This window comes from Pleurodeles waltl, chromosome 1_1 (assembly GCF_031143425.1).
Source record: "Pleurodeles waltl isolate 20211129_DDA chromosome 1_1, aPleWal1.hap1.20221129, whole genome shotgun sequence".
NCBI lineage: Eukaryota > Metazoa > Chordata > Amphibia > Caudata > Salamandridae > Pleurodeles > Pleurodeles waltl.
In genome coordinates this window covers 906,471,015-906,496,701 of record NC_090436.1, presented here as the reverse complement: position 1 = coordinate 906,496,701, position 25,687 = coordinate 906,471,015, and the positions used below count along the sequence as shown (strand labels likewise).

The following is a 25,687-nucleotide window of genomic DNA, read 5'->3' as shown; positions in this document are numbered from 1 at the left end:
AGTTACTTACCTTTGGTAACAAAATATCTGGTAGAGACATATTCTAGTTGCTGATTCCTTACCAGCCCACCCATCCTCCCTGCTTGCAAACTGATTTCTAGGGACAGGGATTTCCCATTCAGGTCCTTACCTCTGGTGCACCAATCTCAGTGTTCTTAGCAACTCTGCGCTTTGGCGTGGAAAGTCGTTAAAATAAACTGACGTCACTGCGCTGAGGCGGCGTCTATGTACTACTCATGACGTCATCACGGCGACTACGACACCCGCAGAGTCAACTGACGCCACTTATCAACGCGCAAGGGTATTGCTCGAGAAAAAATCTCCAGATCCAGTCTAACGCCAGGCGGAAATTCTAAGGTAATGACTCAGCAACTAGAATATGTCTATACCAGATAAATCGTTACCGAAGATAAGTAACTTGTTTGTCTGGGTCAAGAGAGAACAAATCTGAATGCCAGCAATGCATTCAATATTCTGTCAACTGAAAAAAGTAGACCATTGTAATCCATATTTTTATATTCCGCTATTTAGATTTGTGATGACCATTCTGTTCTCATTACTAGAATACAGTGCTACCCTTTGGCCTGAAATCAGCACTGACATTTTTCTCCAAATATATGGTTGTTGTAGGATCATGCTTTAGAACAACCAAAAGTTTTTATTTGTCCCTGCCTTGACGTGTGGCTAATTAAAGTTAACAATCCAGAAACAGCTTTACAAAACTTCTAGAAGACAGCGTAGCTGCTGGACCATTTGTGTTTCCAATACAAACCTAACCAAATCCATGTTATAGCCAGTTCATCTCATTGACAATAGGTCTGGCTATGGATACAACCCAAAGTAAAATGTCTCCTGATGGGGAATGAGTGTCATCAGGGTTTCAGAAGTGTTATCAAGTCTTGCAGATGCAGAATCATACAGATCTCCATGTCTGTTCCCTTTTTGGATCAATGGCCTTCTGTGAATCATTCTGTTCCTTGGTGCAAGAGGAATATTTGTTGAAAAGAGTCCTGTTTCACTGAGAACTTCATGTCCAGCCAGTCAGGACATATGCTTCTATTGTATGCTAAACAGCACATCTCAGTCCTCTGAAGGTTATAGGCCTCTAGACTGAAAACATCTTGCCCTTAAAGCTTTTCAGCCATGCCTAAAGGTCAACATAATTTACTTTCCTTTGGGAGAGAGAGGTAACAACCTCTCCCTTTGGAAATAGGTGTGCCTGGCTTGGGAGGAGCAGCCTCCCCAAGCCACTGGTATGCTTTGAATGGAACATTTGGTGCCCTCCATGCATAAACCAGTCCAAACCGGTACAGGGAACCCCAGTCCCTGCTCTGGCACGAAACTGAACAATGGAAAGGGGAGTGACCACTCCCGTGTCCATCACCATCCCAGGGGCGGTGGTCAGAGCTCCTCCCGAGGGTCCCTGGGTTCTTCCATCTTCTTTTGAAGGTTGGCAGGGAACTCTAGGAGCATCTGAGTGGCCAGGCCAGGCAAGTGAAGACAGATCCCTCTCCTGATAGGTGCTTACCTGGCTAGGTGACCAATCCTGCTTTCAGGGCTATTTAGGGACTCTCTCTTAGTTGTGTCCTCAGATTTGGCTGGCAAGACTCCAGCAGGATTCCCCTGCAACCTCCACTTTGACTTCTGGGCACTGTAACTGCGACTGGACCCTCCAGGAACCGACAATGATGCGACCCACGAAGAAGACTCTTCTACAAATTTGTGTCCAGGGCTCTTGACAGCTTTGCAATGTTTAGCCGTCTGTGGATCCTCAGAAGACAGCAACTCTTCAGCCTCCACAAGAAGAAGAGAAGAAACAGGAATCTCCCTTTGAGTGAAGGAGTCACCTAATGCCACCACAACCGGCTGCATGGATCTCCCTTAATCTTGAGCTGCATGGATCCTGCATCACAGGTGGTGGTCCGAAGTAGTCCTCTTGGTCCTCTCTGCCAGCTGTCCAACTTTAGTGGAAGTAAGCCCTTGCCTTCCCAAGCAGGACAGTACCCCCATGCACTGCGTCTCTTGCAGCTGCCAAGGCTTGTTTTCATCTCCTCCAAGGGATCTTCAGGCGGCGTGTAGCTCAGGTCCACAGCACTCCTTCCTGCGATGCACTGACTCTGCATGGTTCTCCTGCTGGGTGGGATCCCTTTCTGTAGTGCTGCATGTGCTTCTTCAGCAACTTCTGTTTACCCATCCTGTGGAACTCCTGTGGGTGCTGCCTCTGCTCCTGTGGGTCCTCTGCATTGTTGAGGGTCCCCTGTTACTCCCCCTCCTGGGTTGAGTCCTCCTGGGCCTTGCTGGTCCCTGGCACCTCTTTTCCACTAACCACGAATTTGCCTTTGCCAAGGCTTGTTGGTTGAATTCCTGCACCAAAACCCATCTGCAATCTTCACTCCATCGTGGGACATCTTCGACTCCAGGGCTGCAGTGGTGACCTTTCCTTCCTCACCGTTGACCAACTCCTGCAAGTACAGCTGGGTGGGTAGTAGCTCCTACTCCTCCTGGACTCCACTGACACTTTTGGACTTGGTCCCCTCTCTCCACAGGTCTCCCTCTCCAGGAATCCACCACTGGTTTCTTGCAGTCTGGTCTGGATGTCTTATTTTTCTTCTTTTCCGACCTTTTGGGGAAATTCCAGTGATTTACTCCTGCTTTCCTGGCTGCTGTGGGGTATTGTGTTACTTACCTCTGTGGTTTTCTAGTACCCCAGCTCCCCTCTACACATTCCATTTACCTAAGTGGGGGTCCTGTGTTAGCATTACATATTTTTTGTATATGGTTTGGGCTCCCCTAGGGTCACTATTGGTTATCATAGGATGGATAAGAAAAAGGATTTTCCTGTTGGGAAAACCCTCACACACCAGGGTTACCCCTTGGTGGAATGCTTCATCATTGGGTTTCTTCCCGTTCCGCTACGGAACGGGGCGTGCTACGACCTAATGGATACGTGGGAGCACTGATGTAGTCTCGTCAATGTGAATCACAGGAGGGAAAGGAGTGGTGGGGTCTTGGGTGAGTTAAAAATACCCGTCTCCTAGTAATTTCAATGATTTAATAAATCTCTTGGAGGCGATATGATTAAAAAGGGGCTGCGGAAGTGGGGGATGTAATGTACCTGACTTCCTAGTCTACATGTTTCGGAGCCTTACCCCTAAGAATAGTGGACCACAAGGTCTCAAACAACAAGAACATCTCTCACTGACAGCATTCCCAGATCGCCTCCTTAGTCGACTGCCCTTGAAAAGGGAATCTAGTCCAGAACACTATTTGACCTTGATCCGAGAATCAGCAGCAAATCTGTTGACCATTAAAAGATGATCTATCTTGCAACTGGGACAGACTCTGAAAACACAACCTTAAGAGAGGTAAGCTTGATGACCCAAGTGAACCTCGAAAAGAGGATCATGGATGAGGTAAAGATTCTGCTGAAGCTGTCAAAGAGCACTCATAAAATGCCAGCTACTTTTGGCACGTAACAGCCTATGCAACCTCAAATCGAGCCCAGCTATCAAACAGTGAGTCAACCACAAAAGTGTTTGAAAAAGACACTTTGGCCCTCATTCCTACTCTGGCGGGTGGCGGTCGCCACCCGCCAGGTGGGAACCGCCAATCAGCCGCCACGCGGTCAAAAGACCGCTGGCGGCATTCCGACCTTCCCGCTGGGCCAGCGGGCGCTAACAGTGTTAGCGCCCGCCGGCCCAGCGGGAAGGTGGCCTGCAACACAGAAGCCGGCTCCGAATGGAGCCGGCGGTGTTGCGGGCGTGCAACGGGTGCAGTTGCACCCGTCGCGCTTTTTACTGTCTGCTAGGCAGACAGTGAAAAGCCGCCCTGGGCCCTGTTAGGGGACCCCTGCACTGCCCATGCCAGTGGCATGGGCAGTGCCGGGGCCCCCAGGGGCCCCAGGACACCCGTTCCCGCCAACCTCTTCCTGGCGGTGAAAACCGCCAGAAACAGGCTGGCGGGAAGGGGGTCAGAATCCCCAAGGCAGCGCTGCTTGCAGCGCTGCCCTGGCGGATTCGCCCAGCCGGGAGTAAACCGGCGGGAAACCGCCGGCCCCGGTTTTCTGACCGCGGCTTTACCGCCGCGGTCAGAATGGGCATGGAAGCACCACCAGCCTGTTGGCGGTGCTTCCGTCATGACCCCCTTGGTGTTGAAAACACACAAACTCAGGAAAAGGTGCACAGTTGCCAGGCGAGAAAGAGACAGTGCTTTACACTGGTCATATTGTTGCCCATCCATCATTCCGGGTCTCGGATCTCGTTTGAAAACTCAGTTTCTGAGCAGATCAGGAAATTCCCAATACTGGAAAAATGCAAACCTACAATGAGGCTTCTACTCCACAATAACTACCAACACCTGCACAAGGCACTGATTAAGAAGGAGATGTCCAAGACACTCAGTAGAGCAACTTCTTTGAGACTATTACCATACAAGGAATGTACCTTCCAGTGCTCAAGGTGATCCTAAAATCTGGGTGTGAAAACATCAAAGACCCAGTTCAGACAAACGTCACACCTAAATTGCTTGGCATAAACACTACTCATAAAAGGTCATTATCACAAGCTACAGATGAGAGACCTCCAACTGATAATGAATGGAAAATAATTTGTATAGCGCAAACAGCTGCTTATGAAGTAGCGTTCCGGCTCTACGTTGAGTTAGAAAGAGGTGAAGACCTGATTGCACCTCTCAGAACAACAAAGTCTTCAGATGTGCCTTAAAGGTGGATTCCGTGAGAATTGTCCAAAGATATTCTGGTAAAGAGTTCCACAGGCTATGCATCTGAAAAGAGAAGGAGCTACCCTCTGCTCTGGCTACTTGCACTGTAGGAATGAATATTAGATTTTGGTTTAAAGAGCTAAGAGCCGTGTGAGGGCTATTTTTTGGGGTTTTTTTCCGGAATGTAGGAGGTACCTTTTTTGGGAAAAGTCCTTCATGTAATCATTAGCTTTATTCTCTACTTAATGAGTAGTCAATTCAAATGCTTCAAACCCTGCCAAATTCCTTCCCATTTGGAAATATATAGTACAAGACTAGCTGCCGCATTCTGCACCTGTTGTAGCCTGCTTACCAGCTTCAATGAATCTAAATAAAGTACATTGGCATAGTTTCATCTTGATGTACCAAAGTATGCACAATGTTTTTCTGGGTGCCCACTGGGAAGTGTTTTGTCTTTCCTAATGATTTCAGAGAAGAAAAACAGCAGCCATAGTCTGTGGTTTAAAAGATAGGACTGTGTCAAGATGAACCCCTAGGTTTTTTATTACAGATGCAGGGAGAAGGGCTACACCTAACTCAGTAGGCCATAGTCTGCATCTATTTAAGGGGGAAATCCTCAAATATTGGAATTTAAGTATGTTTTTTCAGAGTTTAGCTTAAGACAACTGCTGTGCATCCAGCTTACTACAGCAGAAAGAGATCCCTGAAAGTTGCCAACCATGGTGTCATCTAGATATTGAAATGGGCGCATCAACTGAGTATCGTTGGCATAGGATACAATGTTAAATCCACAGGCTTGAACAATGTGGGCTAGTGGAGCCAAGTGGATATTGAACAAAGTGGGTCTGAGTGCTGACCCTTGTAGGACCCAAAATCTCATTTATCTGTATCAAGAGTTATAGAGAGAGAGAAAATACACTTGAAGCCTGTTAGAAAGATAAGATTATAATCAACTCCATGCTTTACCCACCATACCTGCCTTATCGGTCTCTACAGAAAGATGTCATGAGACACTGTATCAAAAACAGCAGCCAAATCAAGGAGGATCACTACTGATTTTTATCCAAGATGAAGGTTGCATCTCATAAATTCTGTAAACTCCAGAAAGCAGACTCTTTGCTAAAACCGAAGCAAAAGCTGGAATAAGTTGGGTGAAGAAAATTGTTCTTTCCAATATGTCTGGGAATGTAATACTTTACCAGAGATTCCAGTATTTTCCCCAGTGCAAGGGGGCAAAGAGATGGGTCTGTAGTTGCTCTGGGTAGAAGGCTTTGCATATTTTTTTTCAGAAGTGGTCACCAAGGTCTTTTTCCATACTGATGGCATCATTCCATGCTCCAAAGATATGTTGCATAAAGAGTTTATTTGCAAGTTAAGCAATGCCACAGCCTGAGACAAAATGCAAGGCGGACATATGTCTATAATTAACTCTCATTGAGCTACTGAAATCCTCTCAAAGGAGGTTAACAAAGAACCCTCCCACTCAGGCAGATGTTTTGCTCCGACCTTGGGTAGGATTCATTTTGGACATTGAAAATTAGAATAAATGTTTACAACCTTTTCATAAAATATGTAGATAAATTATCCAAAAGTTGCTGAGATGCAGGAATAATCTGTTTGTCGTACTCCGAATTCAGAAAACATGGCACTATTTTGAAGATGGTTCTAGGAGCATTATCTACCTCTGCAGTATATTTTGCGAACATATCTGCTTTAGCTATTTTGATAAATTTCTAAACTGCTTGAGAGCTTCCTTACAAACCCACTTGCCACCCAAAGCATATTCTGTCTCCATTTCCTTTCCCGCTGTATATATCAGTTTTTCTGCCTGCAAGCAGGAAGAAAACCAAACAGCTGAGGGAGACCTTCTTTTTCAGATACCTCTTTTAAGAGGAACCGTGCAGCAAAGCAGAGTTCAAATGATTGTCTTCTTTGTCTTTTTCCAATGATTTGTTCACGTTGATTTGTGAACACACCTCTAAGAATAGAGTCTAAGAGAAAAGGCCATGGTTGAGTAACATCAGCCTTGTTGTTCTGAGCAGCTTCAGTCATCAGGTAAAAAGGGCCCAAAAAATAATCTGTCTAGACCAACATGACTGTCCCTCAGCTAAGAAATGCAGATTAAAAGTCAAGAGTATGCTGTCCTTTATGGGTAGGGCCTCTTACATTTTGCTTTAGGATAAAGTCAGCCATAGCTTCCACTAACTGCTTTGCAGTTTTACAATTAGGGTTCTGAATTGCAGATTATAGTCACCTAGAACCATAAAATTAGACTATTGTAAATAGAATGGGGTAATCCCATTTGCAAATACTTAACACAATTTCAGAAAGTACTTAGAAGGTCTATAGATCAGGATCCCCTAGAGAACATTTGTTAGATAGTTTGAGTGAAAAAATAAGGTCCTCCCTCAGGTCTTCCATCTCGATCCAAATGGGAAATGGAATAGCCATCTGCTAAGTGTTGTCGTGTCCAGAATTACTATTTTGCCACCTCTTGGTTACAAATACAATAACCTAGTCATGATGGCTTAACAACTCCCAGATCTCCAACTTTTGTTCAGGTAAAGATGTAGAACTGATGCAACAGACTTACAGTTCAAACCTCCCTTTACATATATTCACAATATGTCATTTTTGGCTTCCATTGGATAGTTCCCTTTCATCCAGCATTGTAGTCTCTAGACTAGACTTCGGTTTAAAACTGCAACTCTTGCAATGCTGAGTCTTACAAACCTCTAGAATATTGAGGGAATGGTTACCACACCTAGGCAATCTCCGAGCCATTAGGATCTCCTTGCTATCTTTAAAGTTCACTACTGTTGTTAAGGGGAAAAAGTGTAGAGTGCCTCGTGCTGGTCATGGAAGGGTGCAGATGGGCTTGCCTTTGACGTGTCTGACCTACTTCCATCATTAAATGGGCAAGGGAATTCTGAGAACCCCGCCCAAATGAACAACTAGAGTGTGGAGCTCCCAAAAATGGCATTGTGATAAGGAGTAATATAAAACCGTTTTGTTCAGAAAATAGCCCTCTTGTAGAATAAAATGCCCCAACTCCATGCAAAGCAGAGTCAGTTTTAATACATCAAAGTCACAGAATATGTACAAAAGTTCAAATTGCCAACATCGACAAATTAAGTGATTTGAGGCAGGTAGGAAAAGATTAGCCTTGAGGGGGGTGGTGCAATGATGGGGCTGATAGCCATCTCGTAAGCTCTTCTCAGGCATTATGACTGCCACTAGTGTGTGGAAGTGAAGAAACTGTTCCAACATTGAATCTTTCATAAATTCACATGCTTGATCCGTTCCTTTCGTCAGGCTGGGATCCCTGGTAACGTTAAATAGCAGTAAACTGTGTTAAAATGGACATAAGACTTAACAACAGTGCTTGACTAGTAGCACATCCATCTCATGTGACCTCTCTTACTCACCTTAGAGGCCACTGCAGCTCAGATAATTAATGCAAGTTGAGTTGTGAAGTGGTCCCTGAGAAGAGCTCTGTTTCAATCTGTGGTTCACCTCAAAATGATTACTTTTCAATACTTTTTTCATCTTCACTGTACTGCAGCCAGTCCATCTTCAACTTTCATTAAACTGTGTTGTTTTTGAACTGGGCTTTCTGATATTTTCAGTTTTGGCTCATGAAGATTGTGAACTGTCACCAACTGCTAGTGTGGCTGAAAAAATGAAAAGGTCTATCAAGTCTTGCTCAGCATGCAGACAAAAGCTCTATACTGATGGTCCTCTTGATCCGTGTGTGCATTTATTGCCAGCATCCTGCTCATTAAGCTTCATACTGCAACATCTGCAAGAACCTCCATTCAAAGATGCTTATTGGCTCTTTACTTGCTTGAAGAGTAGTGAGTACTCCCTTTTAAACAGCAATGCCCCTTCGTCTGCGGATGATTCTGTAAAATGTGCCCCTCAAGCACTTCCTTTAAAGTGGTGCAAAAAAAGAGAGCATGTGTAACTTTCTCACCTGGACTTTACCTCAAAAGCATGCGTATCCACCGAAACATCCGGGAAAGTCTTTCTCAGAAAAGTTGTTTTAAAAAAGCAAGGAACGACATGCGCAAAAAAAGTGAATGGAAATACAGTGAGATTTGCTGACCAAGTTGTTAAAGACCATGCTGTCAACAGGCACCTCATCACCGTCGATGACAACACTGTTGACGATCACTGCCGTGATCACCTCTACGTCAGTGTTGAGTCTGTCATTGTAAGTGACAACTAAATTGTCAATCGCCTTCATCAACAACAGGAATCCCTTTTCAGCCTTTGCCTTTCTCACATCCTCCATTGAAGATTTCTACGCACTCCTTGGTGCAAAAAGTGGATTCGGAATTAAAAGCTGATGTTCGCGACTAGGAATAACAATTGGATAAAGCCTACAACACTGTGCAGTTCGATGTACACTACATACCTGAATTTGAGGGGGATCATTATTAGGCAGAGGAATGTCAGGAGCAATATGAGTATCCGCCTCAGACCTTCATGTGGGAAGGTTGCCCAAGCAGTTATGACCAGCCTTGCCAGCAGTGTCCCTACAGGAATCCATCTAGGATACAAATTTGTGTGGCCTTTATGATCACATTCCAACAGATGATGGACATGTTCCAAAGGTTTCTTCGAAAACATCATCGACCAACGACCCCTAATGTTACCTCCACCTTTCAGGTGCCAGCACTACTCTTGCCATCTCCTCTGCAACCACTATCAGAGATACCTCACTACAAGCCTCTGACTGTTCCAAAGACTTTACCTCCAGTTCTAGGCCCTGTTCACTTAGTTCCCAGAGGGTGAACAGTGCTCGCCTCACTCAGATTGCATGTCAGCTATGGAAAAAGGATACAAACGTTTTTGGAAAGAGTTAGAAAAATATATCCTCCCTAATGAAGGCAACATATTGCTTACACAACTTGACTGACCTCCTGATAACATTGCACGCTTTCATGCCCAGCTCGAAAGAGCACTGAAAAACGTAAACCTCTTCTAGATTTCTGTGGAAAGCAATGTTTTTCATAAGCTTTTAAAAAACAACCTCTGAAATTGACAGCTGCATCTTGATGCTTGATGTTGTCTGGTCGGAGGGTCTCAAACTAATGAGTAGACCGAGCACAGTGTAGGCAGTTTTACCCTGCCTGGAGAAGTAGTATAGGGTGGCAGAATGTGCACCAGCATGCTTGACTGACCACCCAAAGCGTGACTCCATCACTGTGATAGATGTTCAGCATCAATGTAAAAAAAATCCTGTCACTCTGGCTTCATCTGCTCTGGACAGGGATGTAAGGTGCATACCAAACATTGGGTGCAGATTAGCTCTAGGGTTGGAAAATCCATAAAAGCTGCAAATAACCTGTCCATCCTAGGACAGTCAGATCATCAGACGTGGCACAACATTTCATCCATTGTCAATCTCATCCCCCAAGATTGAAGGGAAGAGGCAATGGTCATTATCAAGGAAGGTGCAATCTGTCCGTCACCATCATAGCTTCTGTCAGCTTGCAGGGGCAATAGTCCTGTGTGGGCAAGGATGACTTTGGTCAACCTCCTTTCATCCAGAAGTGCAGGCAAAGATTTTTAACTTGGCTTTTGATGGCCAAACTTTGGAATATGTGCAGAAGACACCCTGCAGAATATCAAAATGGGAATGGAACGCTCACTGCGAGCTTACAGTACAGACACCCAGCCTCCACACCTTTTCATTTCTCAGAAAGATCACATGGCTACAGAGGAGGCTTTACTCAGTACAGAGACCAAGGAAGACCCTGTTACCCTTCAAGACAACTAAGGTACAATTAAAGATACTCTTCAGGAAGAAGTCAGTGCCAAGGCTGCTCCAGAAAATCTGCCAAGAAAAAGAGAGCATCCAAACACCTCACAGGACAACTAGAAGAGGACTTGACTTTCACAAGATGTCCACCACACCTACTTGACTGGTTCTGGTCCGGGGAAAAATGTCTGCTTTTGTCTATCTCGGGAAGTCATAACTGCAGATCGCTGGGTGACGTTCTAGAATTTATACCGAATCTACCCAACCACCCACCAAGAAAAGAATATCACCTACACTAGTGGGAGCTACAGCAAGAGTTTCTCTTCCATCTCCTAAAGAGAGTCTTACAAAAAGCCACGAAGAACCAGAGGAATAAAAAATTCTACTCTAAATGTTTTTCTGGCCAAGAAAATAATCAGCCCACTGGTGGCCAGTACTTGACCTTTAAAAGTTGAACAAGTTCCTGAAAAAACAACCCTTTTAAATGGTAACCCTTAAGAAATCTTTCTGATGCTTCAGGAAGTGAGGTGCACCACGTCCCTTGATCTTTAGGATATGTTTTTGCACCCCACTAAACAACAAAATCACAGGCCATACCTGTGATTTTCATTGACAGGGCAACACGATTAGCTCAGAGTGCTTCCATTTATTCTGAAGACTGCACCCCAGATCTTTGCAAAGTGCCTGTCGCCGGTAACTGACTTACTTCAAAGATAGTCAATAAAAAAATATACCCATACTTGGATGACTGCCTTATTAAAGCTCCATCAAAGGAAGAGGCTGGTGCCTCTACAACCAAGTGCTTCGGCCTGCTCCAAGAATTAGGACTGGCCAAGAACACGGAGACATCCTCCATCTATCATTAGACAAGATTGCAATTTCTAGGGACAGTCTTGGACACTGATCTAGAAAAGGCTTTTCCTTCAGAAGAAAGAATTACAAACCATCAAACCTTGGCAAAGGCATTTTGTGCTTAAAAAAAAATAACAGTACCTGTTAGGAAATAAAAATACCTTTGAGGCCTTATGATATATTGTATTAGCCTGATTCCTTTCTACTGGTGGCTGTGAATGAGGCCTTTTGAGTAGGAGCTTGATCAGTTTATTGTTTTTTTGACTGGGTGATTTGTTTAAAATATTTTAATGACGATTACGTTTACTCAAAATTGCTATGTGTGTTTTAATAATGGATGCCTTGGATTATGGTTATTAAATCTATTGGTTTTAATGGTAAATTATAATGTTTTAATTTATTAATGTGGTGACCCTTTGTAAAGCCAATAGGTCTGCTTTTTGCCCAGTAGCCGTCGTCCCTGGGTAACTAGGGTTAGAATTTTGTTTCTATAGCAAATCCCTTTTTGTGTTGCTAATAACTTAAGCACCGTTTGAGGAATCTCCACAAAAATGTCGAAAAAAGTGCTACATTTTCACTAGTTTTTGCATAGAAAGTTTCGGGGTGATGCGTCAAGTGGGGGCCAAGAAAAAAATGGGGTCCCAAAATGAATTCCCATTTTTCCTCAGGAACATTAGACACAGCTACACCCCAAACCACTTAACAGTTTTACAACCGATTTGGCAAAAAGCTATAGCTTGGTCCAGAAAGAGTGCTTTTTATGATTTGTTGTCAATCTGTTCAGCAGTTTTTGTGTAATTAATAGTCAAAAACTTTGTATAGCTAGAGATGCTGAGTGTCCGCAGATTTGGCAGATCTCCTGCTGAGATATGATTGGCCGCCGCCACATCAACAAGGAAGTGATGGCACCCCATCCTAGGACTCTGGACTTAACCATCAAACCGGCTAGTTAGTTAATAATTTAAGTGTTATAAAACGCTAATCCCTGAACTCATACATTAGCAAGACCTAAGCTTATATATTCTGATTGACCTATTAACTGAACTCCAGAGTGACAGTCTTCACTTAGTTGAACCTTTCCTTGTGTTTTGAGCACGTAATACAGAATGTAATGGAAACATCATAAGTCCCAACCGCATAAAAGCACACAGCACTCCAGATATTTGGGATATTCCCAAATAAAGGCTTGGTGAAGGAGGCTCCACGGTCTTCTTCCCCCTTTATTTATATTTCGGCCAGTGGGATGGGGTCAGCCGGACCTGATTAGGCTCAGGGAGTAGGCCAGTGCACTGCTTCTCCTTATTTATAATTCGGCCCCTTGGGATGGGATCCCCTTTTTTATTATATTTGGTGCTAGGTGGGGTCCCCGGGGCCCAAGAAGGCTCAGGGAATGGGGCCACACCCTCCTCCCTTGCTTAATTGTATTTTGCCCCAGTGGATAGGGTCTCCGGGGCCTGAAAGCCAGTTCTACGCTGCGTGGCATGGGTTCAACCATCCACCTCTCTAAACACCAGAACCCACAGAAATTCACCAGTAGCTCGCGCCCTAGTCATGCAGTGCTAATTACCCCACATATTACATCACTAATGACATCTTTTATGCATCATTGATAATATCACTGCAACATTTGCAATGAAATTATTAATGAGAAAACTGCATGGCAGGGGCTCGAGTTATAAATACCTTAGAGCACGAATTATAATTATTTGAGATAAAGTTTAAAATGTTACTCTCTTACTGAGGTTTTTGTTGTTACTGAACATTTCGCCTAATTATAACATTTTTTTCAATGAATGTGTGTGTGTGTGTGTTTCATTCCAGACCTCTTGACAAAGCCAACAGGCCTGCTTTTATAAAATGTAGTTTTTAACCTTTGACAGAACCTCTGCCTTGTTTGAAATGACACCCCTTAAATTGTGGTGGCCAGGCTTTGCAGCCAATCCCACTAGCCATGTGTGGTGTGGGGGTGGCTGCAGACGAGCTTTGGGCGCAGGGCAGGCCCTTCAGCCAAACCTACATGCACGATAGGCATAGTTAGTTATGGTAAACCCCATGCTGCACACGACCAAAGGCTATGTGCAGCAGGGGGCTTAGTTTTAGACATGGTAAAAAAGTATATCACTTTGTTTTTCCAGTAAATATCTCTGTTTTTTTCACAAAAAAACAAAGGCTACAGTAACGTTGTAGTTAGGTGAAAATATCAGTTATAAAAATAGATTATAACTGTGAAAAAAGATTGAAATGAACCTGTTATAGTTAACTGAAATAATTATAATTTGTGCCCTCTCCAGGCACTTTGTACCTCACATATTACACCACTGATGTTATGTGACATCATTGATTACATCACTGATGATATATAGGGCCTGATTACAACTTTGGAGGAGGTGTTAATCCGTCCCAAATGTGACGGATATACCACCAGCCGTATTACGAGTTCCATAGGATATAATGGACTCGTAATACGACTGGTGGTATATCCGTCACTTTTGGGACGGATTAACACCTCCTCCAAAGTTGTAATCAGGCCCATAGTATTGTAGTAGGTTACATACATAGAACTTAGTAAACACATATCTATGCACACACATGTAATGGAGTTAGCTGCTTAAACTGTAAAATATTAAATATGTAGCTAAAACATAGGTGTCAGTAGCAAATATGTACATATAAGAGGGGGGCTTGAGAGTTTCCCCTAAAAAATAATAAATATATATATAATGGTAATATAGAAAGTCAAAAGGCTACATATGTATAATTATAAAAAGGTGCCCCCAAATAAAAATAAAAAAACACGAAATAAAAACATAAAATAAATAAAGATACGCGCACTTGCATAATAAATTTTTGCACATGGAAATGGGCCAGCATGTAGCACTTTATATATTAGGTGTGTATGTTGCTGATGTACAATAAATATGTGTGTTGTGTGCGTAAAAATATCTTTATTTCTTCTCATTCCTTCCTCTTTCTAAGGGTGCTGCATTATGCCTCCCATGATTGTTTTTGTTGCTCCTTCCTGCACAAAAACAATCCTGCATGCACTGCGGGCATCCTTGCACCATGGTGCAAGGGTGTCTGCATTAGGACTAGGCAGCCCATTGTGCACCAGCGCTGGGGGAAACAACAGGAATGTGCCGTATACCTTGAATATGGCACATTTCTGGTCTTTCCAAGTGATGCAGTGACTTGCTGTGCTGCATTGCTCCACTTTTCCATAAATATAGGCCATAGTTCTTACCAAACTTATGGAAGTACCTTTTACGGTATTGCATAAAACTACCACATAGTACACTTCTTTGAAAGCTGCTTTGCTGATGCTCATTGCTTCTCTGCTCAGAGTCAGTGAGTTACAGGCTGTAAAATTAGAAGAAACTTATTTTGAAATGCATAATGATAGGGTTGTTTTACCTACACACCCTCTTTCAGCCCAAGGTAAACTACTTTTCAGAGTGACTAAATCATTGAGCTTCCAATCTTCTTTTTCAACAAACAATACTGTTACCCGTTAGATAGCAAATGTGCACTTTTGTGCTACTTCTAAAGAACTGAGCCGATCAAAAAGACTACTGTTTGTATTCTTCGCTGGACCACATCAGGGTAATTCCATCTCAAGAGCAGTACATGCACACTAGAATGTTTGCTGCATTCGAGTGGACTTGCCCGGGCTAAGTGTAAACGCCCTCATGCCACAGGCTCATGCCACACACAAAGAAAGATTCCAGTAGTGTTCCTTGGTAACATTCCATTAGCTGACATATTTATGAGCTTCATAGACTTTCATCCACTCATTTACTGAACATTACTTTGTAGATATTCATATTTGGAGATAGGCACACGTGGGCTACTCAGTTTTTAAAACGTTGCTAACTCCTGAGTTAATTTTGCTTTTCAAGTTTGCGCACAGCATGTGATTTGCAAGAAGATATGCTGCTAATGGAAAATGTTGCTTACTAGTAGCCCTTGGTTTGCAGCTTGGAGTGTTGTAGGATGACAAACAACCATCCCACTGCCTCAATGTTTGGAAAACCAGCTTTCATACTTAACATGTTTTTATTAGACTGTACCTCATTCTCCCATTATTCAACAAGAAACTCACCTCTCCAACATACTATAAAAAACAACCTCTTGAGAAATCGTTATTCCTGTGCATTGCGGGCTTCAGTGATATGATCAAGCATCATATGTCACAGGCAAAAACCTTAAACTTAGACATTGAATAAAAACAAATTACAATGGTCTGTTTTTAACTCTAGATATTAGGAGAATGTACAGCATACGACTTACAACTCTTACAACTGCAAACCGAAGTGACATAGGTAAAGATGTTCATTTATTACCAATGACTCCTCAAAGTGATATCCTTGGACCCTAACGGTACATAGCAGTAGAAGTAAATAGTGCATTAGACGGAGGGTACAGTATCAAGCGATTCAGCCTTGTATGTTGTGTTCTATATTTCTCTCATACTAGATGTCATTGTTTTCCTTTCTGTGTTTGCCGGTAATCTGCATTTTCTTTGATACATTTTGTTTTCTGTCACAACAGAATTTCCTGAAGAAAGTTCAACAAACATTTATGTGTGTCTGCTGTCAAGAGTTGGTTTATCAGCCAGTAACCACTGATTGCCTACATAATGTGTGCAAGGTAAGTAGAGGCGCCGTTGGTGCACAGCACTGGCTTGTACAATTCCAAATTACACTGACACAGCTGTTGGTGTGGACTGCATCGCTCTTGAATTGTATTGGCATTTGTTTTCGACTTGACTTTATTGTAATTAGGGAACCCAGCTAATTCCTTTTTTGTCATACCTAGTGAGCTTTTACAAGCTGTCTGCCTCTTACTGTAGCAGCTTGTCTCTTACCGTAGCTGGTGTCTCAGTGCATGAATTATCTCAAGTCCAAAGTGCTTTCAGATGATTTTTTTTTTACTTCACTGCTGCTGAGAATTAAATAACGAGGGGGTTCACCTTCAAAAAGTCTCTCCTTCGAAAGTACTTTGAATTCAGATTATGAGTTTGTCTTGGTATGAGGCCTTCAAAATAAACTCAGAAGCTTAGAGTAAGAAGCTAAGCAAGGAGATGGCAGCTTTCTCAGGTAGATATAAAGTTAAACACAAAATTCCTCTGCTGCCACAGATGCTTTTTTTAAGGATTTGATGAAGTGCATTAGCAGTTTATTCTAGAGTTAATGCTAAATTTCAATGAAATGATTTCACCTTCATAGGTTCTGTTGCTGAATTCATATCAGACAGGTAGCTAGATGTGAAACAAAGGCTGTCGATGAATTTAATATTCCATTCCCTGTAAATCCTCTTCCTTCATGTTTTACTTTTTACTTCTACAAATGACTAGCAATAGGCTCACTATATGGTTGATAGTTAGCTGGAGTCTGCAATGTCAGCCTTCGTAATGTCCAAATTTGCTATTGTTCTAAGAGAAAAAGCACACCGCCTCGGAACAAAACAAACTGCTCTGCACTGGCAAAACCTAGGCACTAAAGAACTACTAGCGTTGTTGAGTGTGCATCACTGTCACACTGGACAAAAGCTGTTTGATGTGAAGCACAGTAAGGGCTAAAGACTATCACAGATATGAATTTGGCATACTGCAAATATTTGAAATGCCTCCTGCAGTCGCAAACATGACATTAGATATATCATGCACCGCCCTGGTGAAAACCATTTTACGTATACAAGTAGTTCATGGCAAACACCTCTTTGTCCATAACTGCATTCTGCACCACTAGAGCAGGCTGCATTCCCCCAAGCTCACTACCTACTCATCTGATGCCTTCCTCAATATGCCGCCCTTTTTTGTTAGCAGTGTGTTGGTACGCCCTGTAGGTGTTAAGATTCAGACAAACTCATAAGAGAACCACTTCTCTTCAGGGGATAGTAATTAAGTTCCACCCTCGAAATCTCAAGTCAGTTTGCACCCACATTTATTGATATCTTACTATCTGTCATATGGTCATTTACTTTGCAGTATTTGCCTTCAAATCATGTATATCAGAGTGATCGTTATTATTAAAATAACTCGGCAGATAATTTTCAGATCAAGATAAATGTTAAATAAGCCCCAATCATATTTCAACACACATCCCTGACTGGTTTGTCTGTTTACTACCCAGAGTGCCTTAATGTTGTCAGCCATATAGCTTATGTGACTGAATAGATTTACTAAGCCTAAAATATGCCATGCCACGGATAGTTTCCCACCTATCTTGCGGTCATTGGATCAATAATCTGAATTCACCCTTTCAACATCTCCCCTCAGCAACTGATACATGTGTCTAACCCTTCCCCTGTACCAGTACCTTACATACCTTTACCTCCAATTATGGTTTGGGGTGGCAGGAGGGGTCACTTCTGCTGAGTTCCTTCTTTACTACAAATACGAGCACACTGTGCCTCATTCCTGAAGCATGCAGAGGCCACTGAAGCTCTTTCCCCTCTTCCTTCCAAAACACACTTCTGCAAAGTTCTGTTCCCCTATAGCCATGGCTAAATCACGTACAGTAGAAACGTGGAAACTTGTCTTTCACTGTCTTGTTAGTTTTAGTGGTGTCAGAAAACATGGAGTTTCTCTGCTGAAAACATGGCGATCAACCACACATTTGGTAGCATTATTTTTGCTAATATCTACTTTTCCAGATCAATCAATCAGGATTTATAAAGAGCGGCTAATCACCCGATAGGGTATCCAGGGGCTTGCAGGTCTCGGAGGCTTATTCAAACAGCCAGGTCTTAAGGGCCATTTAGAAGTCTTGAAGTGAGGTGATAGTCAGGAGGTGCATGTGGAGGCTATTCATCGTTTTTGCTGCAGTGTGAGAGAAGAAGCGTCCTCCACTTCAGCTTCAGTAGATGCAAAGATTATAGGCAAGTGAAAGGGAGGCAGAGTGTATTCGTCTTGACGGTTGGTGGAAGTTCAGGCAATGGTTAATGTATGCAGGTCCTTGGTTGTGTAGAGCTTTGTGTGCGTGGGTCAGCAGCTTGAATTGGCATCTCTTCTGTATGGGGAGCCAGTAGAGTTTCCTGAGGTGCTGTGTGATGTGGGTTCGTCGGGAAAGGATGAGTCTGGCTGCGGCGTTCTGTATTGTCTGAAGTCTATTCAGGGTGTGTGTGACAATTCCCCTGTAGAGGGTATTGCCGTAGTCCAGTTGGCTGGAGGGACTGTATCACAGTGCGTCTTGTGTGTAGGGGTAGCCACTTTCTAGGCCCAACACCCATTACACACATTGTGTAAAATTAAATGCAGTCATGTTTATATGCTCTCAGGCCTGCACACAACAGTCCAATCACCCATTATGGATCAAGTGTTCTAGTACTGGTTTATTCTGAAAGTGAACGCAAGAACAGAATGTGCTCCCTCACTTAGGCCTCAGTCATTGCTCTCTGTGCTATGTCAAGTGCTCGAGTAAAGGTCAGTGGGAGTACCTGTTAACCTGGACTCCTGTGAAAGTCAGAAATGGTCAATGAGAAAAGTTAAAGTTCAGAAAAATCATTATATACCGCTTGCCCATTAATGAAGTTTACAGTCAGACAAAGGGCCTTATATATGGATTGGCGCTCACAAGGGCTATAGCAAACTGTCAGAATCATTGATTGATTTCTTTAGCAATTTCAACATTGTTGTTGCTTAAATATAATCAGTGGTATCATTAATGATGTCATTTAACATGTCTTGAGTAATGCAGTATGAGAGGCCATTAGCAGTGAAAAATGGGGGTACAATTTATATTTAGTTCACTAAATTATAACTGGCACATTTAAGTGGCTTAGGTTTTTTTAAATGTTAGAGTGTGTCTCATTCCAACATCTAAAAATAACGTCAATTTAACCATTATTTTTTTCAGAGAATATCTGTTTCTTTTATCTTTTAACATAACCAAAGGTATCCACACCTATCCTAATTATAACTTCACATTAACCTTATTTTTTTCACTGAATATATGTGCTTATATAGAATTATTACTAAAATGTATTTTACTGTTTTAAAAATAGGGAGCTGTTAAGAGAGAAAATGTCTAAGTAAGCGGAGTAAATAGACGGGGAAAGGGGGTGCTGTACTTATGCAGGTATCTCTCTCTTTAGATATTTTTGCCCCTTTAAAATACAGTGGGCCGTATTTTTACTTTTTTTGTGCCACATGTGCGTCATTTTTTTACGCGAAAACAGCACAAACTTACAAAATACAATTATATCTTGTAAGTTTGCGCCACTTTTGCGTCAAAAAATGACACAAATGCGGCGCAAAAAAATAATAAATATGGGCCAGTATGTCTTAAATGACTAAAAACCCATGCGTCCTCTCAAAGTTTTAACTATCTGGTTTCAAACCTGCCTTAACATCTCAAGGCTCATTTACTTCAGCCTGCTCTCAAGGAAAGGCTCTTAATTCAATATCTCCTATTCCAACAAAAAGGTATTTAAGAGTAGATTGCTTTTGTCTTGAATACAAAATGTTAGTGCTCTAGTTGTTCACTAGATCTCTCAGGTGAATCTGCAGTTGATTAATAGGGAGTTAACTGACAGACTGCTACTGGTTTTGGAAATACATGTTTCTCTCTACATTGCAGACAATTTTACTGACATGGATGAAAATTATATTTGAAAGCTTGTAGAAAATGGAGCTTAGGTTTAGCTTCTACAACCCTACTTATAATTTCCATGATTAAAAAAACTCCCTTCATTTTGGACTTTTCTGCAGTCTTCTCTGTAGGGAATTCCTTTCAGTTTTACAGCTTTAATTTTGTCAAGATGCTGTTCAAGTATGCCACTCTTTGGTCATCAGTACCGAATGTTAGCACTCATGTTGTTCATTAGAGCCCTGTGGGAAGCAGCAGTAGAACATAGTGAATCCAAAGACAAGCTGCTGCTACTGTTTGAATCAGAATATCTGATTTTACTCTCACATGGCTGAGGAATATAATGTGAACGTATAGAAAATATGCTCTGATTTTGGCTTTTGGATCACCTTCCATAACCTCTATGACCAAATCCTGTGAGAATTTTTTTTACCTTAAAAATGGTTCATCAAATCCCAGCAGAGGGTCAGCATTTTCCACAGGGTAAAATCAGCCGAGAGCTCACCAGAATTCCTAAAATGAGTAAAACAACAAATGTTTTATATTGTAACTAAAATCTGCTTATTACTCCTTATATTTATGATCTGTTTTGTTACCCGCAACACTTGTTGTTGACTACAGTGCATTTCAATGACGACCATGTTACTGAATCCAGTAATGGCTTCTACAACCTATTGTTCATATTGTGGGCAGTGAGTCATAATTGACTTATGTAAAAGCATAATTATCCAAAAGGAAATAGCACACAGATGTAGTATGCAAATAAAGGACAACGTTTATTAGTCTCAAGCTTGAGCGGAAACACACAGTTGACCAAGCTGCCAGGTGTTCTGCCTCACTGGGGTTGTAATAAGCTTTGTATACTTGAGATCACACATTAGGATATATGATGGAGTTAAATCATCAACTACTTGCAGCTGCAAGATCGCCCTTATTAAGAACTTGAAAGCACTCGGAATCTAGAAGACACCGGTTTCACAGCTGAGCGTCTTGGCAGGAAGTCTATGGCTTGTAAGTAATTACTTTTCTTAGTTTGCAAGGCCCAAAACCCCAGTCAAGCATTTCTTAGATAAGGCAGCTTTTATGTGCCTTGCCCTACATTCTTGTTACCAAGAAGTGGAAATTTCTTCTGTCAAGTGGGCATACCCACATCTTGCACCTGCATTCTCACAGTTTGTGATCACAGAGTGGAAACTCGCAAGTTTCCGTGAAGAGAATTCTGCCAACCAAGAATTTTACAAAAACAAGAACATATTGCGAAAACAGTCCACAGGTAGGTATAAAATGGAGATTTATATCAAAATGGCTGAACAATAGTTCAAATATATTTTATGCTTCGACACTAGTGCGCTTTAAATGGGTCAGTATGAGCATATCTGGACACCAGCTGTCCAAATAAACGTAACTTAGTAATTCCTTAATACCCAACCCTAGTTCCCTGGAAATGCTAATTTCCCGAAAACGGATGAATGGCTTTATACCATATCACAAAAACATCTTGCAAAATTTGCTGTAATTCCTTTCAGCCATTTTTCTCTGTATGGGAGAGCAAATCTGTGCCTTTCATGCTGTGCAGCAGACTAAGCATTCTCCCTTGAGCACCACCATGCATGCAAATTGCAGTTATAGCACAGAGAACAGTGGGTGTGCTTGCAACATGTTTGTTTCGTCCTCAACAGCCAGGAGGGCCATCCTTCTCTGTCTGAAATGGAGGCCTGTAAATATTAATGATATTTAGTAGATCCCAGCCAGATTAAATCCATGAACCCAGCATCACCACATTGTCAGTTCCACCGAGTGTCCCTACTCCTCCGCTCCTGACCTCAGGTCCCTATCAGTTATAGGATTGAGCATCTCATATGTTCCTCTCCATTCAAGGCAATCATCTGCCACTTTCTCAACGGCACATACCATTTGCATTTGTACTTTTTCAGCAAGCAGCCATTCTACTAGGATCTTGTGCCAGCCCTCCAACAGACCTGAGTCTGGGTGTCTTCATATGCTAATCGATTGAGATTCATGAATATCTAGTGACATTTTTAGTAGATGTGTATAGTTAAATGATAGAATATTGTGTCTTTCTAGAATCTTTCCTGGTTTTATGAAATATATATTACTTATATTTTTATTATGAGAGTCTTTCTTGTGTTTTCTTTGAGTCTGATAAGAATGAGAGGGGACATCCTAGATGTATTTGTAGGTGTTATGAAGAAGAGTGAGTAGCGACTGTTTGAATAGGGAAGACACATAGAGGAGTGTGAAGGGGCAGAGGGTTTCCTAATTTGAATGGCAAACTGGATTCCAGGGCCAAAGGCAAGTTTACCAGTTGGATAATAATTGGAGTGTGGTGAAGAGTAAATGAGTCTGTAGGTCCTTTTAAAAGAATTCAGCAGACAGATGGTATTGAGGAGAAGCAAGTTTATTTCTACATGACTCCAGCCTCCAACCAGTCTGGAACCAGTCTTCACTGTCTGCTTGTTTTTGATAAACAACAATTCTAACAATCTAAAATAGAGCTTGGAATGCCAACACATTCTACGTAGCCAGTACAGAGAGATGCCACAGTCTTTCCAACAGATTGTAATTTTGGAAACAAATAATGATGTATGTATTGCCCCTGCTGCAAGCAGAAGTGGCTTACTTAAAGATAGGGTATGTCTGATACGCTTCAAAGCAAGGAAACTTAAATCACAGACATGAAGCAGGCCAACTCACAATGTACCGCAGGTCCCTACACTCCTGGTCCTATAATCCTTATAGAGCTTTGCTTCGGACCTCCTGCAGTTCTACTTTTAATTTCAATCTTTAATACAGTTGTAAAGGCTCTGGCTTGAATGGGTGGTCAGTCTCATTTGCCACCAAAACTTCTGTGTTCTCAGAAAGTTACAAAATCTGATATCAAGAAGTTGACGTCTGTTATATAATTGTCTTTATATTAGATGAACTGCTTGGCAGCAGACCATATGTTTCTGAAAATTACTGGATATGGTGGTTTACTTTAGTAATACAGCGTAAATCTTTTCTGTATTCACATGCTGCTCAGTATTCTTCCATCTAGTGGTAGGGTTCCAAAAGTATTTTTTTTTCTCTGGGGCATTGACCAGCAGATGGATCTACCCCTCTCTCTATCGAACGCACCCCCTGAAGTCTGTGTGTGGTTATCATCTTCAGATTTCTTTTTCTGCCAATGTCTACAGAAGCAGGGACCACAACTCCAGGTGAAGAGCATCAAAGTCTTTGAGGAAAGCACCAAAGAACAAAGAAAATACCAAAAGAATGCAATCATCATTGAAAAGTATAGCTCCGTGTGAGAAGCTTGCCTGGTTTGTAGTGGGTATCAGAGGTACTTACACCTTATACAAGGTCCAGTGATCAACCTTAGTGAAATGTAGGCAGTGTCTTGCAGCGTAGGCTATCTAGGGGTAGCTGTAGCAGAGCTTGAACCCCCTTCTAAACTCTGAATCCCAAGAGAAGGAAAAGAACATCTAAGAAGTAGAGGTGCTTCTCCAGGGATCCCATGGCTTGCGCAGACCAGGATTTAGCGCATGGGAGGATCTGGACACAGACTCCCCAGCGGTAGTATTTGCTTCATATCTCTCTAAGCCTTCGCCATTAAATGATCTTTCCATGTGTAATGCCTTGACCAAGAGAGCAGCAGACATCTATGGAATCATACTGGAGCAGGAGCAGGCAGAAGCATGCTTCCTACTCAAAACATTACTGCCAGCAGCAAAAAACGCTGTTTCTGCCTCTGGTACCCTGCATCATTGATCAGGGAAAGAAAGCTTTTAAAAGCCAGGATCCTCTAAGCCAGTAACACTGAAGATAGAGAAAAAATATAAACCCTCCAATTTTGGGTGTTTTAACAGGAGGTGAAAGAATCCATAATTAACATGCCCTTCACAGAGGGGAACTTGCTTGGGTAGGCTATGAACGTGTCACTTGAACAAATAAAAGTCAATGACAGGGCAAAGGCCATGGATGTCTTGCTGTTCAGGGGAACCTTTGAAAGAGGTACAACTCTCCACAAGGTGGCAAACTGGCATGGGATATTTTCACACTGTTCCACCACAGATACAGCAAACATAACCCACCATGGACCTGGAATCTGGCACATCATGGCAGTAGCAACAATATCAAGGGCACCCCTTCCAAGGAATGGAAAGAACCTAACCCCTAGCGGGTCAACTTCGAATTTTCAAATGACTGTTTAAGGCAGGTCCCTGACAGATAACATCTGTATGAGACAAAATAAGAGAGTTCCTCCAAGAGTAAAGGGAAGTCACCTCGGACAAATGAATTCTAAATGTAATACAATACAGATATTGCATAGAAGAGGAACACAAACCACCAAATATAAATCATCCCAAAGGGAAATAATTCAAGCTCCTTCTACAGCAAGAAGTAAAAAAACATCTATTCAAACAAGCCAAAGAGAAAGTTTGCCCCTTGAAAGATAGCAAGGGGATTTCCTCCTTGTTTTTCCTGTTCGCAAAAACAAGCATAGATCTGGGATTCCTCTTCAAATACATAACTATGCAAAACTCCAAGGTGACCTCACTCAATTCTTCCAGCATGGGATGACATTGCTAACATAGACTTCAAGGGTGCCTCTTTTCATGTACCGATAAACAACAAGTTCAAGAACTATAACAACTGACATTACTAGTTCAAAGTACTACCCTTTGTGATAATGTTAGCATAAATGAAGCAAAAGCGCAGGGGAAGTGATACACACTCTACAGAGGTTGTGTTCCACCCCCAACGTATAGAAATCTTTTCCAACACCTGAGAAACAAAGGTTTTTTTTTTCTAGGAGAAACCCTCAACCCAAATTGGATGTCTTTTCTGGTGCAGAAAAGAATCACCTCGTTAGCAGAACAAGCTTGCCCATACCAGATGGCACAGCCTCTGACTGTGATGAAAGCACTGGGCATGATGGCCTCTTGCATACCGCTTATCCCATTCTCCAGGTTGCACGTGAGACCAACTCATGAATGCTTATAAAACCAGCAGTCACAGAATGGGAACTGAGAAAATCTAGTGGTTGCTATGCACATTGTTTAAAAAGAAATGCAGGCAAATGTTCTTCTCTCATAACCGCACTCACAAAACAGAAAACTTGCGATAGATTGTCACTATATACCAAACTCTCTCTCGCAGACTGCACCCATAAAGACCATCCTTCCCTAACGCATCATTGAAAAGTCACAGCCCTTCGAGGGAAACATAATGCGATATATACTAATAGAGCAGACTACACCGTACTCCGACTTAAACATCTTACATACAGTAAGGGAAATAAGATTGGCACTAACTTAGCTCATCAGCTACGAGTACAACATGAAAAAACTTTCATTAACCTTATCCATACAGACACAGGAGAGCCCCTCTTAACGAACGGGATAAAACCCAGGCTTCTCATAACTTCTATCAAACTCTATATAGGTCTGACCCCCTTACTCACAGACCCAAAGGAACAACTTAGAAGAAGTGACCCTACCCCAGGTCACAGCTGACCAGAACATTCTAAGCAGCGCAGTCTTTGAGAATAAAATCCAAGAAGCTATTTCCTCTCTCAAGCTGTGCAAATCTCCTGGGCCGGAGGGGTTTACAGCCCAATTCTATAAGACAGACAGTGCTGACTAATCCCATACCTCACGCCTCTTCATAACCATATAGCCACTACCAAACAGGTCACCCCTTCTATGAAGCTCTTATCTCAGTCATTCCTAAACCCAGTAAAAACCCTCAGTAT

General features: G+C 42.3%; 1 protein-coding gene across 1 annotated transcript in view; it reads left to right on the top strand.

The window, feature by feature from the left end:
* Positions 1-25,687, top strand: part of UHRF2 (ubiquitin like with PHD and ring finger domains 2) — a 690,531-nt gene that overhangs the window by 628,836 nt on the left and 36,008 nt on the right. The window contains exon 15 of the mRNA XM_069230126.1: positions 15,890-15,988. Within this exon, the coding sequence (XP_069086227.1) occupies positions 15,890-15,988 (99 nt within the window). The remainder of the gene's footprint in view (positions 1-15,889; positions 15,989-25,687) is intronic.